General features: G+C 41.2%; 1 protein-coding gene across 1 annotated transcript; it reads left to right on the top strand.

Annotated features, from left to right (window-relative positions):
* Window positions 1-14057: 14057 nt before the first annotated feature.
* On the top strand, window positions 14058-14978 carry ORYCUNV1R1653 (vomeronasal 1 receptor oryCunV1R1653). The gene is given in 1 exon segment (NM_001167352.1): window positions 14058-14978. A coding segment is annotated over 1 exon segment (921 nt).
* Window positions 14979-20052: the final 5074 nt, after the last annotated feature.

Genomic DNA, 20052 nt, shown 5'->3' with positions numbered 1-20052 from the left:
CACATCTCTGCTCTCTACAACCACAAGACACCTTGGGCCAAACCATCACTGGTCTAACATTCCACTGCTCCTGTTGGCTAAGAGAACCTACATGTTGCTTCCTGATTAGTTGTATTACTTGCAACTAATTAGAAACTTCATTTCACTTAGTAGTACAATTTCCAGCTCATTTCCCTTGGAACCTCTCTTGTAGCTTAAATTGTCCCAGCAATGACCTATAAATAGTTAATCCCTCTATTTGCAAATAATAGACTGCTGTCAATATCCTTTCTCTCTCTTATCCCTGTTTTTTCTTTGTTTCTATTACCTTAATAGTAATATCGTTCTATACTCATTCCAGTGAAGGTTTTTGTCTTCACAATTCCTAATAGTTCCTATCAACAACTTTTTTTTGGGGGGGATATGTTGGCTTTTTTTAAAAAATGTGTCCCTTTAATATTGTAATTCGTGGGAGCTCAAGAAAGGAGTCCTTTCTTCCTTCAGAATGCATAATCTCAATCATTCTGTAAGCACAAAATTTGCAGATACGTCTCCATCCCAAAATCCATGATCCTCTATCTAGTGTTCTATTTTTTTAAAGATTTATTTACTTTACTTGAAAGTCACAGTTACACAAAGAGAGGGTGGGGTGGGGAGAGAGAGATCTTCCATCCACTGGTTCACTCCCCAGATGGCCGCAATGGCTGGAGCTGTGCCAATCCAAAGCCAGGAGCCAGGAGCTTCCTCCCAGTCTCCCACATGAGTGCAGGGGCCCAAGGACTTGGGCCATCTTCTACTGCTTTCCCAGGCCATAAAAGAGAGCTGCATTGGAAGAAAAGCAGCCGGGTTTCAAACCGGCGCCCATATGGGATGCCGGCACCAAAGGGGGCAGCTTTACCGGTTATACCACAGCGCTGGCCCCTGTCTAGTGTTCTATTTGCAACCTAATCTTGGACATCTATGAGGCATCACAGACTCAACAACTTCAGATGTTTCTTCTGAACTTTCTTTCAATTCTGCTGTGACCAAAGCCTTCCCATTCTCAGGCTATGTTCACTTCATCCTTTGCGTTTCTAAAATGACAAATCTAGGGATCTTCCTCAATTCATTTTTTTTCTTAAACCCAAGATCCAGTCCTACAAGATATCTAATTGGTTCTACTTTCAAAATATATTGCGAATCAAGCCACTTTCCCAACTCTCCAGCTTAATGACCCTTTTTTTTAAAGTATTAAGTTTTTTTGTTTGTTATATAGTGATTTTTTTATTTAATAAATGTGAATTTACAAAGTGCAACTTTTGTATTGTTGTGGCTTCCCCCACCCCAATCTCCCTCCCTCCCGTGGCCCTCCCCTCTCCCACTCCCTCTCCCATCCCACCCTTCATCAAGTTCCCTTTTCAATTACCTTCATATACTGAAGATCAACTTAGTATATACTAAGCAAGGATTTCAACAGGCTGCACTCACACAACCGCACAAGGTATAGGGTATTGTTCGACTAGTAGTGTTGTTTTTAAGTTCCTAGTAGAACACATTAAGGACAGAGATCCTACATGGGGAGCATGTACCCAGTGACTCCCGTTGTTGATTTAACAATTGGCACTCTTATTTATGACGTCAGCAATCACCCGAGACTCGTGCTATGAGCTGTCTAGGCTACAGAAGCCCCTTGAGTTCACTGACTCTGAATTTGTTTAGTCAAGGCCATATCACAGTGGAGGTTCCTTCCTCCCTTCAGAGAAAGGCGCCTCTCTCCTTGATGGCCTGTTCCTTCTGCTGGGGTCTTGTTCACCAGGATCTTTCATTTAGATTGTTTTTTGCCACCGTGTCATGGCTTTCCATGCCTGTGAGACTCTCATGGACCTTTTAGTTAGATCCGAATGTCCCAAGGGTTGATTCTGAGGCAGGAGTGCTGTTTTGGGCATTTGCCATTCTATGAGTCTGCTGTGTGTCCTGTTTGCCCCACAGGATCATTCTCTCCCTTTTAATTCTGTCCTTCATTATTTGCTTACACTGGTCTTATTTGTGAAATCTCATCGACACATACCCTATCTTTTTGATCGGTTGTGTATTTATACTTATCACTTTACCAAGTGCACTGGCATTGGTACCTGCCTCCTTGGTAAGATTGAGTTGAAATCCCCTGGCACATTTCTAGTTCCACCATTGGAGGTAAGTCTGAATGAGCATGTGCCAACCTATATATCTCCCCCCTCTCTTATTCCCACTCCTATGTTTAACAGAGATCACTTTTCTGTTCATTTTAAACGCCTAAGAATGATTGTGCATTGATTACAGAGTTCAACCAGTGGTCTTATGTAGAACAAACAGAGCAACAACAACAAAAATACTACAAGGAATAAAATAGTAAGTTGTTCCTCAACAGTCTAGACAAGGGCTGATCATGTCATTGTCTCTCATAGTGTCCATTTCACTTCAACAGGTTTCCTTTTTGGTGTTCAGTCAGTTGTCACCGATCAGGGAGAACATATGATATTTGTCCCTTTTGGACTGGCTTATTTCACTCAGCATGATGGTTTTCAGCTTCCTCCATTTTGTTGTAAATGCCCGGATTTCATTGTTTTTTTACTGCTGTATAGTGTTCCATAGAGTACATATCCCATAGTTTCTTTATCCAGTCATCCGTTGATGGACATGTAGGTTGATTCCATGTCTTAGCTATTGTGAATTGAGATGAAACAAATATTGAGGTGCAAATAGCTCTTTTTTTCTCTCCTTTAATTCCATTTGGGTAAATTCCAAGGAGTGGGATGGCTGGGTGCTGTGGTAGTGCTATGTTCAGGTTTCTGAGGACTCTCCAAACTGTCTTCCATAGTGGTTTTACCAGTTTGCATTCCCACCAACAGTGGATTAGTGTCCCTTTTTCCCCACATCCTCACCAGCATCTGTTGTTGGTTGGTTTCTGTATGTAAGCCAATCTAACCGGTGTGAGGTGAAACCTCATTGTGGTTTTGATCTGCATTTCCCTGATGGCTAGGGATCCTGAGCATTTTTTCATGTGTCTGTTGGCCATTTGGATTTCTCTTTTGAAAAATGTCCGTTAAGGTCCTTGGTCCATTTTTTATTGGGTTGTTTGCTTTGATTTTGTGGTGTTTTTTGATCATTTTATAGATTCTAGTTGTTAATCCTTTATCTGTTGTGTAGTTTGCGAATAACGTCTCCCATTCTGTTGGTTTCCTCTTCACTTTCCTGACTGTTTCCTTTGCTGTAAAGAAACTCTTCAATTTGAGGTAATCCCATTTGTTTATTTTATCTTTGATTACCCATGCCTCTGGGATCTTCTCCAGGAATTCTTCACCTGTTCCAATATCTTGAAGGGTTTCCCTTATGCTCTCAATTAGTTTCATGGTGTCGTGGCACATCTCTAGTTCTTTGATCCATGTTGAGTGGATTTTTGTATAAGGTGTAAGGTAGGGGTCTTGCTTCATACTTCCACATGTGGACATCCAGTTTTCCCAGCACCATTTGTTGAAGAGGCTGTCCTTGTTACAGGGGTTGGTTTTAGGTCCTTTGTCAAATATGAGTTGGTTATAGATGTTTGGATTGATCTCCGGTGTTTCTATTCTGTTCCATTGGTCTATCCATCTGTTTTTGTACCAGTACCAGGCTGTTTTGATTATAACTGCCCTGTAGTATGTCTTGAAGTCTGGAATTGTGATGCCTTTGGCCTTGTTTTTATTGTAAAGGACTGCTTTAGCTATTCTCAGTCTCCTGTTTCTCCATATGAATCTCAGCATCATTTTTTCTAGGTCTTTGAAGAATGACTTTGGTATTTTGATTGGTATTCCATTAAACTTGTAAATTGCTTTTGGGAGAATGAATATTTTGATGATATTGATTCTTCCAATCCATGAGCATGGCAGGTTTTTCCATTTTTTTGTGTTGTCTTCTATTTCTTTCTTTAGTGTCTTGTAATTTTCATCATAGAGGTCTTTGACATCTTTGGTTAAATTTATTCCAAGGTACTTTATTGTTTTTGTGGCTATCATGAATGGAATTGATCTTAGAAGTTCTTCCTCGGTCCTGGCATTATCTGTGTATACAAAGGCAGTTGATTTCTGAGCGTTGACTTTGTATCCTGCTACTTTACCAAACTCTTCTATGAGTTCCAATAGTCTCTTATAGGAGTTTATCGGGTCCCCTATATATAGTACCATGTCATCTGCAAATAGGGATAGTTTAACTTGCTCCTTTCCCATTTGTATCCCTTTAATTTCTTTTTCTTGCCAGATGGCCCTGGCTAACACTTCTAGCACTATATTGAATAGCAATGGTGAGAGTGGGCATCCCTGTCTGGAGCCAGTTTTCAATGGAAATGCCTCCAACTTTTCCCCATTCAATATGATGCTGGCCTTTGGTTTATCATAGATTGCCTTAATTGTGTTGAGGAATGTTCCTTCTAACCCCAATTTGCTTAGGGTTTTCATCATGAAAGGGTGTTGTATTTTGTCAAATGTTTTCTCTGCATCTATTGAGATAATCATATGATTTTTGTTTCTCAATTTATTAATGTGATGTATTACATTGATTGACTTTCGAATATTGAACCATCCCTGCATACCAGGGATAAATCCCACTTGGTCTGGGTGAATGATCTTTTCTGATGTGCAGTTGGATTTGGTTTGCCAAAATTTTGTTGAGTATTTTTGCATCTATGTTCATCAGGGAGATAGGTCTGTAGTTTTCTTTCTCTGGTGTGTCTTTTATGGGCTTAGGAATTAAGGTGATATTGACTTTGTAGAAAGAATTTGGGAGGATTCCCTCCCTTCCAATGGTTTTGAATAACTTGAGAAGAACTGGGGTTAATTGTTCTCTAAATGTCTGGTAAAATTCGGTGGTGAAGCCATTTGGTCCTGGGCTCTTCTTTTTTGGTAGTGCATTTATTATTGATTCAATTTCTTCCATGGTTATGGGTCTGTTTAGATTTTCTATATCTTCATGGCTCAGTTTAGGAAGGTTGTATGTGTCCAGGAATCTATCCATATTTTCCAGTTTCCCCAATTTGTTAGCATACATCTCTTTGTAGTGGTTTCTGATGATTATTTTTATTTCTGTTATGTCTGTTGTTACATTTCCATTACTATCTTTGATTTTACAGATTTGGGTCTTCTCTCTCCTTTTTTTTTGGTTAGTTGGGCCAATGGTGTGTCAATTTTGTTTATTTTTTCAAAGAACCAGCTCCTGGTTTTGTTGATCTTTTTTACTGTTTTTTTTTTTTTTGTTTCAATTCTGTTTATTTCTTCTCTGATCTTTAGTATTTCTTTCCTCCTTCTGGATCTGGGCTTGATTTGCTGCTGTTTTTCTAAATCCTTGAGGTGCATGGAGAGTTCATTTGTTTGGTTCCTTTCCAGCTTCTTGATGTAGGCACTAATTGCTATAAACTTTCCTCTTAGCACTGCTTTTGCTGTGTCCCACAGTTTTTGATAGGTTGTGTTATCATTTTCATTTGTTTCTAGAAATCTTTTGATTTCTCTTTTAATTTCTTTGATGACCCACTGTTCATTTAGGATCATGTTGTCCATTCTCCATATATTTGCATATGGTGTAGAGATTCTTGGGTTGTTGGTTTCAAGTTTCACTGCGCTATGGTCTGAGAAGCTGCATGGTATAGTTTCAATTTTTTTGAATTTGTTAAGGCTCCCTTTATGGCCTAGCATATGGTCAATCCTAGAGAACATTCCATGTACTGGGGAGAAATATGTGAACTCTGTGGCTGTGGGGTGGAAGGTTCTGAAGATATCTATTAGGTCTATTTGGTCTATAGCATCAATTAACTCTGTTGTTTCCTTGTTGAATTTCTGTCTGGTTGATCTGTCCAATGGTGAGAGCGGGGTGTTGAAGTCCCCTGCTACTATTGTATTTGAATCTATATCTCCCTTTAAATCCTTTAGTAATTCTTTCAGATAGCCAGGCACCCTGTAATTAGGTGTGTATACATTTATAATAGTAATGTCTTCCTGTTGGATAGATCCTTTAATCATTATATAGTGCCCTTCTCTGTCTCTTTTAGTAGTTTGTATGTTAAAGTCTATTTTGTCTGATATCAGGATGGCCACACCAGCTCTTTTTTGATTTCTGTTAGCTTGGAGTATCTTTTTCCATCCTTTCACTTTCAGTCTGCGTGCATCTTTGCTGATAAGGTGTGTCTCCTGAAGGCAGCATATAGATGGATTCTCTTTCTTGATCCAATCAGCTAGTCTATGTCTTTTGGTAGTAGAATTAAGACCATTCACATACAGTGTGATTACTGTTAAGCACTGTCTTTTCCCATTCATGTTTCCTAAACGAGCTGTTTATGTATTTTGAACTTTGTAGGTTACCCTACATTTGCTTTTTTTTGTAGTGAAGTTCTTGTTTTTGTATTTCTGTGTGCAGCACGTCTTTGAGCAAGTGTTGTAGGGTTGCACACGTGGATACAAATTCTTTCAGTTTCTGTTTGTCTTGGAAGATCTTTATTTCCCCTTCATTCATAAATGATAGCTTTGCAGGGTATAGTATTCTAGGTTGGCATTGTTTGTCTTTTAAAACTTGAAATATATCATGCCATTGTCTCCTTGCCTGTAGTGTTTGTGATGAGAAGTCTGGGGTGAATCTGATTAACTTACCCCTAAATGTGATTTGTCGTTTTTCTCTGGCACATCTTAGGATTTGTTCTTTGTGTGTCACTGAGTTGAGTGTTGTCACAACGTGTTGTGGTGAATTTCCCTTCTGGTCTACCCTGTTCAGAGTCCTGGCTATCTGTTGAATTTGCCTGTTGTTATCCAGCTGCCTTTGTTTGAAGTTTTCTGATATTATTTCATTGAAAACACCTTCCAATCCATTCTCTCTTTCCACCCCCTCAGGGACTCCTATTATCCGAACATTACACCGTTTGATTGAATCTTGTAGGTCTCCAACCATATTTTTTAATTTTTAAATTTCTTCTTCCTGCGTTTGAACTGAGTGTATTATTTCTGTAAGTTTGTCTTCGAATTCTGATATTCGGTCTTCTATTTCATCTGTTCGATTTCCGAGGGATTCCACGGTGTTTTTTATATGGTCAATTGAGTTTTTCATTTCCAGTATTTCATTCTGGCTTCTCTTTAGGATCTCTAATCCTTGGGCTTGTTTTTCGTTCAGCTCTCAACACTGTTTCTCATTATTTCTAAGTAATCTGATTATTAATTTTCTGAATTATTTTTCTGGCATAGTTTCAAATTCTTCTTCTTCAGCCTCTGTTATGGTTGGTTTAGCCTGCTCCATTGGCGAGTTTATATGTTTGTCTATATTCTTATTGTGGGTTTTTGTTTTGTTTTTTGGCATTCCATCTGGGTGGTTTTTCAGGTTGATTTCCCTCTGCTATGGGCTGCTGTGAGTCTGTACCAATATCCAGTGTAAGCAGGCTGCTCTGCCTTCTAGAGTTTGTTTATTTTTTACTTATTTATTTATTTATTGTAACTTGAGTGGGCTGGTGTCAGGGCTTTGAGGTGCCAATCTCCGCCCTTTGGGGGGCCGGTTTCCTTGTTCCTATGTTCGCCCTTACATGTCTGTGCCTGGGGTTCGTTGGTCAGCCACTCTCTTTCACTGCACCTCCTGCATTAGGAGTGTCAAGTAAGTCCAGACCACCTTTGGACTCTGCCCCTGCTGCTTCCTCCTTCAGAGCAGAGGCCAGCCTCCTTTAAGCCCGAATGTAAACAAACAAGATGGCTGCACTCTGCCCACTGCAGCTCTGATTATGGGTTGGGCGGCTCCTAAGGATCCTGGCATTTTCGATCCCTCAGTTTGTCCCCCTGGATGCTGCCCTCTTCCCGCGGGCGCTATTCAATTTTTTTTTTCTTTTTTCTGGCAACTTGAGTAGACTGGTGTTAGGGCTTTGAACTGCCCTCCCTCAGTGCCCGCCCCTGCGCAAGGAGCGTTGCGTCACTCCACTCCACCTTTGGGCTCCGCCTCTGAAGGTTAGTGCAGAGGCAGAGGCAGTTCTCCTTTAAGCCCAAATGTAAACAAACAAGATGGCTGCTTCCCACCCACTGCAGCTCCGATTTGGGGAAGGGATCCTGGATAGTTTAGTCCCTCAATTAGACCCCCTGAATCGCACGCTCTTTCCGCAGGCGCTACTCACTCTGTTCCATTTTCTATTTCCTCCCCCATTCAGCTGTGCATGTCTCAGTGTCCGTCCCAGGGTGGGTTGGGGGAGGGGCGGTGGTGGCTGTTACAGCAGTGCTGGGTGAGCGGCCTGTCTCACCTCAGCTTCCAGTGCTGGAGCCTAACGACCCTTTAAAAGTATGAATCAGATAATGTCCATCTCTGGCTGTAATCCTGGAATGGTTCCTTATTTTACTTAGAGAAATTTCATTTATTTTTTTGAAAGGCAGAATTACTGGGAGGGGGGAGGGGGGAGGGAGATCTTTTGTCCACCAGTTCACTCCCCAAATGGCTTTAATAGCCAGGGTTGAGCCAGGCAGAAGCCAGGAGCCAGGTGCTTCTTCCGGGTCTTCCACATTGGTGCAGGGGCCCAAAGACTTGGGCGATCTTCTGCTGCTTTCCCCAGTGCATTAGCAGGGAGCTGAATCAGAAGCAGAGCAGCCAGGACTCAAACCGGCACCCATATGGGATGTCAGTGTTGCAGCCTAACCTGCTACACCCCAACACTGACCTCTACTTACAGGACAGAAGCTTCACAGGTCTTTTCCCCATGTTTCCCTCTGATATCCTCTTTTAAACCTCTTACCTCACTCACCTAGTTCCACAGGCCTGGCCTTGGTTTGAATATGACACTGGCTGATACCTGTGCTTGGATCATGTGCCCAAAAATGTCATTTCACTTACTTCTTCACCTTCTTTCAAGTTTTGCTTGAACTATCCACTTGTCAGCAAAGTCACCCATTCCTACTTTATTTAATAATGCACCTTCTCATTCCCTGCTCATCCCCCAAATCAGCTTCTCCCAGACCAAGGCACTCATCATGTAGCACACTGCATAATTAATCTGTTATTGACTTTTTGTCTGTTGTCCCATTCCCAATGACAATATTGCTTCAAATCAGGAAGTTTCTTTGATAGCTGTTTTTCACTCCTCTGATATATCACATGCACAAAGAATAATATGTTATGTACTTTAGGTGCTTAAGGTGTGTACTGATGTAACAAATAAAGGCAATTTCACTTTCTTTGTGTTCATTTGTAATACTTCAACAATTTTTACTTAATAATGTGTTCTCTTTTTCTGTCTTCCAGGCTACAATATATTGAATAGTCTTCTGAAATAAAAATAATCATATTTTGGAGGTAGAATCTCAGGCTAGCCAAAAACAGCCCAGCCTTGTGTTAAGCTTCCTTTTTTCACTTTTTATATCTTCTAAAAATGTTTATTTATTAGTTTTTATTTTTTTTGAAAGGGAAAAATCCTTCATCTGCTGGTTCATTCCCCAAGTGTGTGCACAAACCAACCTTGGCCAGACTACTGCCAGGACCCCAGAACTCCATGTGGGTTTCCAGATGGGTGGTAGGATCCCAAGCACTTGGGCCATCATCTTCTGCCCCCAGCTACACTAGCAGGAAGCTACATTTCCAAATGTAGAGTAGCTGGGACTCGCACCAGGTTCTCCATCATGGGATCCATCATCCCCAGGGGCAGCCGAACCCTCTGCAGTACAACACCTGCCCCATCACTTTGTGCAGCTTAGCATCCTCATCCCATCTGTCATTTCCACGTGGTGCTCTTGAGATGCCTGAGGTTTGTTTCTCCTGCTGTCCATGCCTCTCTTTCTTTCTGAATAAGTATCACCATTAACAGTTTTCAGTAGCTTGTACATTTTCCCCCAGGGTTAATTGCAGGTCCCCATACAGACACTGTCACTGCACTTACAGGTGAAATGATAATCACTTCCTGGAAAGGGGCTGAGATCATGGCCCAAAGGCTTTTTCTCAGGTACAAGAGGCTCCTTGCACACATGCCGCAGATCTCACCATGGCATTTGTCGTCCCAGCAGGAAACAATATTTGGTAAGTAGAACTTCCTTTTAGATAGAAATTGCTTAGAAAATGTAAGAAAGACTGTTTGTAAATAAAATTTTTCTCTTCCTGAAATTAGAAATGGACAGAAATATATGCAGGAGATATGTTTTTTGAGAACAAACATTCCTATCCCAGGTCTGCCTGACATTGTCATTTATGTTCTCTGACATAGATTTGTCTGAATTTCAAGGATTAAAGAATGGAAATAACCATTAAAGTTAAAGTTTGTGAAGCCCTGCCACTTAGCTAGATTTGAAGATGCTTTGATGTCCCCAGGCTTCATGAGCTGTTTTGTATCCATTACAGTTTCTAAACTCATTACTCAGGAATGGCTTTGTCTGTTTTAACTAAGATCCAAGAAGAGCTAAGGAAAAGTGAATTCCTGATATTTTCCCAGGATGTGAGATCTGCACAGGTGAGTTCCTAATTGTGCCACCTTTATAAAAAGCAATTTGATTTAAAAAATGAGATGAGCATTAAATAAAAGTTAAAAAAAATGAGATGAGGTTTTATTAGGACACAAATGTTTGCTTTTTAAAAACACAATAGTACTGAATTCACAGAACATTTATATATCCCACAATGAAAGTGAAATTTTATTATTTTCATAAATATTACATAGGATTATATTTTATCTTATCAACTGACCATTTATTCCCGAGTTATAGTAAGTCAAAAAGTGAGTATGTAATATTGTGATAATATTTCTGAACAATTTTAAGTGCTGCTAATATTTAACCATATTAAAAGACAAAGAAAGAATAAGGCAGTGATAAATGTCCTGTAATTTGGGAAGAAATAAAAGTCGTACACGGGCCATGTCCCCCTAATGTACAAGTATTGTATCTTTATTGCAGAGGCCTGTGGTCGTGAGCACAGATGCTGCTCCTATCCAATAGTGTTTTGACTACCTGTTCCTGTATGCTATCTGAATGGGAACCTCATGTTTATGAAAATGAGGATATTGCAGAAAGCAATCACCATGTGCTGATACAATTCAAAAGTTGACCAGAGCTGGGAAATACCAACCCACTTCATTGGGTCTTATACTGTCTACCCTGAAATTATCCACGTACTTGGATTTGTTTTGTTTGCTTCCCTCTCCCAAAAAATTATAGCATTTAAATATTTATTTGAAAGGCAAAGTGACAGAGAGATAGGAAGAGAGAGAAAGGGAAAGAGAGAGAGAAAGAGATCTTCTGTTTGCTGGTTCATTCCCCCAGATGACTGCAACAACCAGGTCTGGGCCAAGCTGAAGCCAGGGATTCCATCCTGGTCTCCCAGTGGCGGGGAGGGGGCAGGGTCCCAAGTACATGGGCCATGAAATTGGATCAGAGGCAGAGTAGCCAAAACTCAAACCAGCTCTCCAATATGGGATGCCCATGTGGCAAGCTACAGCTTAAACCACTGTACCATAACGCCAAGCCATTTTCTGCCATTTATGATCCCTTGTGTATTTTCATTATATTCAGTGGATACTCTCCCCCTTTTGTCTTCAAAAGTTTGTTTTATAAAGACCAGCACAAATTACATTCTGATGGGGTTTAGTGACTACTAACAGTGTTCTTTCACACAATCCTCTATGCCATATAGTTCTAATCTTACGATTCAACATTTGGGTGGAGTCATTCTATGTCTACTTTTTTCACTATACAAAAAGGAGACATAATATCTTCTTGCTTGATTTTTAAACATAGTTCAGTCAATGAAAACAATAGGTTCCTGTGTTGCCCTCTGAACCCATCCATTGTGACATTCTTCATGGACTTGTCATCTGTAGGATGTAGGTGTAGGTGATGCTCCATGGCTATTCTTCTTCCTTTTTTTCTTTTTAAAGATTTATGTATTTATTTGAAAGTCATAGTTGCACAGAGAGAGAAGGAGAAGGAGAGAGAGAGAGAGAGAGAGAGAGAGAGAGAGAGAGAGATCTTCCATCTGATGGTTCACTCCCCAATTGGCCACAACAGCCACAGCTGCACCTATTGAAGCCAGGAGCCAGGAGCTTCTTCCAGGTCTCCCACACAGGTGCAGGGGCTCAAGGACTTGGGCCATCTTCTACTGCTTTCCCAGGCCATAGCAGAGAGCTGGATCAGAAGAGGAGCAGCCAGGACTCGAACTGGCGCCCATATGGGATGCCAGCACTGCAGGCAGCGGCTTTACCTGCTGTGCTGCAGCACCGTCCCCATTCTTTTTTTTTTTTTTAGGTGAAAATGACAGAAAAGGGAAAGGCACAATTCTGAATCCTTTCTTTTTTTGTTTTCCATTTTTCTTTTTTTTATTTTTTATTTTTATTTTTTGGACAGGCAGAGTTAGGCAGTGAGAGAGACAGAGAGAAGAGACAGTCTTCCTTCCATTGGTTCACCCCCCAAATGGCCACTATGGCCAGCGTGCTGCACTGATCTGAAGCCAGGAGCCAGGTGAATCCGGCGCCCTGACCGGGAATAGAACCAGGGGTGCCAGCGCGGCAGGTGAAGGATTAGCCAAGTGAGCCACAGCGCCGGCTCCATTTTTCAATGTGTTCATTTGGTCCCCTATATTCTCTGAATATGAAGATTCTTAATGTTAGTAACATATTTTACATGTTTATATGTCTGATTAATTAAAATTATTTGGTGATGAAAATATCTAGTGCTTTGCCATTTGAAATCCCTTGTGTTAGTGTAGCCCCATTGCTTTTTGGTGGCTCCATTATTTTCTTGTACAATAAGAAGTCATGAATTCATTTTCTGTGCCTCCTATCCCACATATGATTTTTTTAAAATGTTCCTAGCCTATTACTTCTTTTTTTGCCTACTTTTTAAAAAATGATTTATTTATCTGAAAGGAAGATAGACAGACAGAGACAGAGAAAGAAAGACAGAGAGAGGTCTTCCATCTGCTGGTTCACTTCCCAGATGGCTTCAATGGCCGAAGTTGGGCCAGTCTTAAGCCAGGAGCCAGGAGCTTCTTCCCGGTCTCCCGTGTGGATGCAGGGACCCAAGCAATTGAGTCATCTTCCACTGCTTTTCCAGGCCACAGCAGAGAGCTGGATGGGAAGAGGAGCAGCCGGGACTTGAACCAGCACCCATATGGGATTCTGGCACTGTAGGCGGTGGCTTTACCACAATGCCACAATGCCGGAGCCCCTTCCTTTATATGATTTTATCCATTTCTTCACGAAGCTCATATTCATTTTAATTAAATAGTATGTAGAGAATATGTGTGCATTATATGTATAATAAACACATAATATATTACAGCACAATGTAGAGCATATATAATTTTATATGTTTATACAATTTCATAATTAAAATACTAGTTTTACTGGATCATTATATAATCCTACAAACTTTTCTCTTATTTTGTTCAAATTTATTAATAGAGATATATTCAAAATATTTTACATAAAATATAATAGAATTATTTCATTTTCTTTTGGTTGAACATAAATTTGACACTTGTTAAGGTTTATTTCTCTATATTTTGTTTACATGTTTTAAAAGCTTTTGGTCGCCCTGTAGTTAAAATAAATAAATATAAAACTTTGAACCAAAGCCACAAATAAGGTACATCGAAAGCAGTCAAATTCTGTACTTTCCCTACCCTTTCTTCTCAATCGCCTACAGATCCATTTTTATAAATTTAAAATATATTTTATTTAAAAAATACAATCACATTCACATGAATAAATGGGTAAATATTATAGCTTGTTTATTAGGAAAGCATCAATATTCTTACATTTTCTATTTTCCTTCTGATAGTATGTCCTGAAGGTACAACCAGAGAGAGCGCTTTACGCATCACAGCTGCCTGGCATGAAGATGTTCCATGATTCAGTCACTCACTCTCCCATTCATTGACATTGGTTTAGCTCCAGACTTTGTTATTGCATACGCCCCTGCAAGAAATAGCTTTCCACGGGTGAAAGCGATGCTCTAAATATTCATATTAAGTTGAAAAATTGTTATAAGATCAGATGGGTTTTTTTGGGGGGGAGTATAATGAGAGTAACCACATTTTCTATTGTATTCAGATTCTTCTGGTTCAAATAACGTCATCCACCAATATCCCTTTAAATTGATGAAATGGTTTCTAGTAACATAGACTTGGGTATCCTTTTCCTTATTCAGACTGGAGCTGGGATCCTTGGAAACTCCTCACTTCTCTGTCTTTATACCTTTACTTTGATCACTAGGCACATGCTGAAACCCACAGACTTGATTCTCAACCACCTAGCCATAGCGAACAACTTGGTTCTTCTTTATAAAGGAATTCCTCAGATACTGGCGACATTTGGGTTAAGATCTTTTCTGGATGATGCTGGATGTAAACTTGTCTTTTACTTACACCGAGTGGCCAGAGGGGTTTCCCTTACTACCACGTGCTTCCTGAGTGTTTTCCAGGCCATTAAGCTCAACCCCAATATCCCAAAGTGGATGGAACTCAATATTAGATCCCAAAAGTACATTGGCTTTTGCTGTTCCCTCTGCTGGATCTTGCATTTCCTATTAAATATCTTTATTGCTATGATTGTTACTGGACCAAGAAAGAGCAAAAACATAAGTATGGAGAAAGATTATGGGTTCTGTAATTCACCTGTTCCAGACAGATCTGTGGTCATATTACATGCGGTCTTGTTCTCCTTCACTGATGTCGTGTGTGTGACCCTCATGGTCTGTGCCAGTGGCTCCATGGTCTTTGTCCTGCGCAGGCACAAAAAGCGAGTCCAACACATTCACAGTGGCAGCTTTACTCCCAGATCTTCGCATGAGGTGAGAGCCACGAGCACCATCCTAATCCTCGTGAGCCTCTTTGTGTCTTTTTATTCTCTCTCTTCCATTCTGTCTTTTCTGGTAACCCTGAGTGTGAACCCAAGTAGCTGGCTCTTGGTCACCTCCATGCTAACAACTTCAGGCTTCCCAACATTCTGCCCCCTTTTGCTCCTTGCCAGGGACGCCCGTGTGTTTCAGTTCTGTTCTGCCTGTTGGGGAAAAATAATTTTCTAAGTATGCCCATTGTGGGGCTGGTGCTGTGACGCAGTGGGTTAACTCCCTGGCCTGAAGCGCTGGCATCCCAGATGGGCGCAGGTTTGAGACCTGGCTGCTCCATTTCCCATCCAGTTCTCTGCTATGGCCTGGGACAGCAGTAGAAGATGGCCCAAGTCCTTGGGCCCCTGCACCCACATGGGAGATCTGGAAAAATCTCCTGACTCTTGGCTTCAGATAGGTTCAGCTCCAGCCGTTGTGGCCAACTGGGGAGTGAACCAGCAGATGGAAGACCTCTCTCTCTCTCTCTCTCTCTCTCTCTCTGCCTCTCCTCTCTCTGTGTAACTCTGACTTTCAAATAAATAAATAAAAATTTAAAAAGTATGGTCATCGGACAATTAGTGCCTTCCAGAACATACTATTATTTTTCAAATCACACTGTTTTTGTTTGTAGGCTCATGTTTTATGCCATGTAATTGGTTATCGCATTAGGATTAATAGTGAAAAAAGCAGCAAAAACTATCTGGCCTCATATTGCTTACAAGCTTGCCAAAAAATGAATATGGTGTGAATAATGACTCAAAGATAGCATTATAAAATTATGTTATTAGTCACTAGGGAATATCAGGCAATAATGATTATGTTGAATCAGGATCTTCAGTAATTTTGGGAACTCTGAGGTAGGAATGCACTGTTTTTTTAATTTTTATTCTTTTTTAAGATTTATTTATGTATTTAAGAGGCAGAGTTACAGAAAGAGAGAGAGAGAGAGAGAGAGAGAGAGAGAGAGAGAGAGAGAAAGGTCTTCCATCCTCTGGTTCACTACCCAAATGGGGGCAATGGCCAGAGTTGGGCCATTCTGAAGCCAGGCTCCCACATGGGTGCAGGGGCCCAAATGCTTGGGCCATACTTCACTGCTTTCCCAGGACACAAGCAGAGAGCTAGATGGGAAGAGGAATAGCTGGGACTCAAACTGGTGCCCATGTGAGATGCTGGCCTATGCCACAGCACCAGCCCTCTACACACTGTTGATTTAAACTTTGAAGTAATGTACAAAAGATTTACTTGCACTGTCCAAGTGTAATGAGTGAACAGTGTTTCAAATGGAAAGAAAATGACCTAGAAATATGTTGAGTTGGGTTGGCACTAGCATCTGTCTGTATGTTTATTTATATCTATGGGTATATGCTATGTAGACATGTTTCTTACCTCTGGATGCTATTACTAAATTAACTTATAAAATCTCTTAAAAGAGTCCGATTCAAATTGACTTACAGACAAGTGAGTGCTTGTATAAATTAAATAATTCTAAAATTCCCAGAAATATATACAAATTCAAATGCTTTTCAAGTGCACGTGATTCAGATAAATGTTTGATATATAAGATGAGTTTAATACTGTGCACTTACTCCTCATGTAGGATCTCGGTCCTTAATGTGCTGTACATTGTGATATAATGCTATAACTAGTATTTTTCACTTTGTGTTTCTATGTGGGTACAAACTGTAGAAATCTTCACTTAATATATGCAAAACTGATCTTCTGTATATAAAGAGAATTGAAAATGATTCTTGATGTGAATGGAAGGAGAGAGGGAGCGGGAAAGGGGAGGGTTGCGGGTGGGAGGGAAGTTATGAGGGGGGAAGCCATTGTAATCCATAAGCTGTACTTTGGAAATTTATATTCATTAAATAAAAGTTAAAAAAAAAGAAATTACCCCCCAAAAAATACTGTTGATTTAGTAAGGACAAATCAGGTATGTCTTCTGCATTGTCACTGTTAAATACAAGCATAAACTCAGCCAATCACAGCAACTGAGCTTCAGCTACTCACAGGCTAACAACAGATCAAATGATGTCCACAAAAGGCAGATGCTCATCACACTGTGCCCAAATAAGACAAATGTATAACTGTTTTGAAGGTCACTTCCTTTTTCCTGTCTGTGCTGTCTGCTCATGTTACTAAGTGGACCTGTTCTGAGAGCTGCACTGTTGTAGAATCTCAAATGAAAGCCAGTTCAGCAGGTTGGCACTGTGTCACAGCAGGTTAATCCACCATCTGCAGTGCCGGCATCCCATATGGGTGCTGGCTGGAGACCCAAACGCTCCACTTCCTATCCAACTCCCTGATAATGGCCTGGGAAAGCAGCACAGATGACCCAAGTGCTAGGGCCCCTGCTACCTCCATGGGAGACCCAGAAGAAACTCCTGGCTCCTGGTTTCGGATCAGCCCAGCTCCAGCTGTTGGCGGCCATCTGGGGAGGGAACCAGCAGATAGGAAGATCTCCTTCTCTCTCTCTCTCTCTCTCTCTCTCTCTCTCTCACCCCCCCCGTGTCTCTGTAACTCTGCATTTCAAATAAAATAAATAAATTTTTTTTAAAAAGTGGAGCAGCCAGGACTCGAACTGACACCCATATGAGATGCCAGCATTGCAGGCAGCAGCTTTACTGGCTATGCCACAATACTGGCCCCAATCCATTTTTTAATTTTTATTTATTATAATTTAATTTGAAAGGAGAGACGGAGAGAGAGAGAGAGATCTTCCATCTGCTGTTTCACTCCCTAACTGCCAGCAACAGCCAGGGTTGGACCAGTTCAAAGGCAGGAGTCCAGAACTTCATCCAGGTCTCCTATGTGGGTGGCAGGGACCCACGTACTGAGCCATGAGCTGCTGACTCCCAGGGTGTGTATCAGCAGGATCTGGAACAGAAGAGAAGACTTGAACCAGGCACTCCAACATAAGATGTGGATATTCCAAGCAGTGTCTTAATCACTGCACCAAATACCCACCTGGTTTTTGCTTTTTCCATACTTGTCTAACAATTATATGCTACAAAAGTAGTTAATAAGGAAATAATTTAGGTGATGTCTAGCTTTGTTTAATGCTACAATGTTTGTATGAAACAGTTTTCAACATGTTTGGTAAGTTGTGACCTTAAAGTTAGGACAAGTTAAATTAAGTAATAGGTATTCATTAAATGTCTAATTAGTTTCTAAGATAAACTACTGAAACATTCACTTCTGAACTTAACTTTATATGATTTTGTCCTCTTATTTTTACACAGCATAGAGAAGCTAAAGATACATGAATCTGTCAATAAATGTTATTTTTGCCACACTGAGAATCCGTACTGTGAAGTGGTATATAAGTATAAAATAGTGACATAAAATGTCACTTAAAAATGTTCTAGTCTGCTTTGTGACAGACTATTCAAAGTCATCTACTGCCTGGCTTTCTCTGTAAAAGTTTACTAATGGCTAAAAACTATAATCAATAAATGAAAACACGGCCGGCGCCGTGGCTCACTAGGCTAATCCTCCGCCTTGCAGCGCCGGCATACCGGGTTCTAGTCCCAGTCAGGGCACCGGATTCTGTCCCGGTTGCCCCTCTTCCAGGCCAGCTCTCTGCTGTGGCCAGGGAGTGCAGTGGAGGATGGCCCAAGTGCTTGGGCTCTGCACCCCATGGGAGACCAGGAGAAGTACCTGGCTCCTGCCATCGGATCAGCGCAGTGCGCCAGCCGCAGCACGCCGGCCGCAGCGGCCATTGGAGGGTGAACCAACGGCAAAGGAAGACCTTTCTCTCTGTCTCTCTCTCTCTCACTGTCCACTCTGCCTGTCAATAAATAAATAAATAAATAAAAACACAACAGCTGAAAACAATAGGAGAAATAACCATGAATAGTAAGCATGTGTTCTTATGTTCTTTTTAATATAAATAAGGCAATGAGATATGAAGAATATGTTTTTGCTAAGGGAAAATGAGAATGGTTTGTTGTTCCAGCGTGAAAAAGAGAAATACAGAAAAGAACCCATTCCTTCTTTTAAAACTATAAATAATCTCAACTTTCAATTTGAAAATCATTTCCCAGGAAATAACTCACAAATGAGGTCATGGTGTTCCAAGTCTTTGTTTCTGAGTTCAGATGGCATCTTTGCACATGTGCTACCAGTGTTAGGGCCATGTCAACCCCATCTTGGCACATAAGAACGTTTGTAACGGCCTTCTTTTCGGAGAGGTGGCATATTCTCAAAGAAAAATAAGCATGTCTTCTTTGGGACTGGGAAGTACCATTCTGATATGAGTGTTGCCCCCCTGGTTGGATACCACCCTTCACTATTCAAACATAAAAGTGCCTGCTTGACCACCTGTGTCAGAGCAGCCAGTAATTCTTCTCATGTCTTCCTCTTTATGGTCCAGTCAGGGAAACTTTGAAGAAACCAGTGGAAAAGTCCCACGTTAGTTCACTTGGGAGCTCTAACATCCCCACAGTCACTGCCTGCAGGCAATTCTTCCATTCCATGGCTTTCTCTATGGACAATTCACTTTTACCTCCAACCCGGTTGATGCTCACAAAACTGAATTAAAGCTTCCCTCTATATGTGTTTTTTTTTTAATTTATTTATTTATTTGAAAGGCAGAGTTACAGAGAGCAGAGGCAGAGAGAGAGAGGTCTTCCATCTGCTAGTTCACGCCCCAGTTGGCTGCACTGGAGCAAGGAGCCAGGAGCTGCCTCCAGGTCTTGCTTCTGGGTGCAGGGCCCAAGGACTTGGGCCATCTTCTACTGTTTTCCCAGGCCATAGCAGAGAGCTGGATCAGAAGTGGAGCAGCCAGACCTTGAACCCATGCTCATATGGGATGCCGGTAATGCAGGCGGTGGTTTTACTCGCTATGCCACAGCACCAGCCCCTCTACATGTATTTTTAAAACCAAGAGAGTATTGGAGCAAAGATACAAGCCTCAGCCATTTTAGCTCCTTGCCTAGAAGGAGATCCAATCCCTGACTCCTTTGCCCTTACAGTCTTAAACCAGCTCAACAAGCCCCGTATTGTTCCCCACCCACCCTCTGCACTCTGCTTCAACTAACCTGGCTGACCCAGAGGGAGGCCCACTGAGTTTGGAAAGCCAGCGCAAAACCCATACAACTAGCCCAGCTCCTGACCCTTACCCTCCCCAAAGCTATTAAGACCCAGCCTGCTGGAGGGCTGGGCCCTCTGCCACCTGTTTGCCCTAGGTGTTTGCCAGCAGTTAGCCTCTCTCAGGTTTACTTATTTTTTTCTTTATTAATAAACCTGTTTTGGCTGTGAATTTCTTGTC

This window comes from Oryctolagus cuniculus, chromosome 18 (genome assembly GCF_051225735.1).
Source record: "Oryctolagus cuniculus isolate XC-2025 breed Fujian yellow rabbit chromosome 18, ASM5122573v1, whole genome shotgun sequence".
Taxonomy (NCBI): Eukaryota; Metazoa; Chordata; class Mammalia; order Lagomorpha; family Leporidae; genus Oryctolagus; species Oryctolagus cuniculus.
Note: the sequence above shows the minus strand (reverse complement) of the source record. Positions and strands in the feature narration are given on the sequence as shown.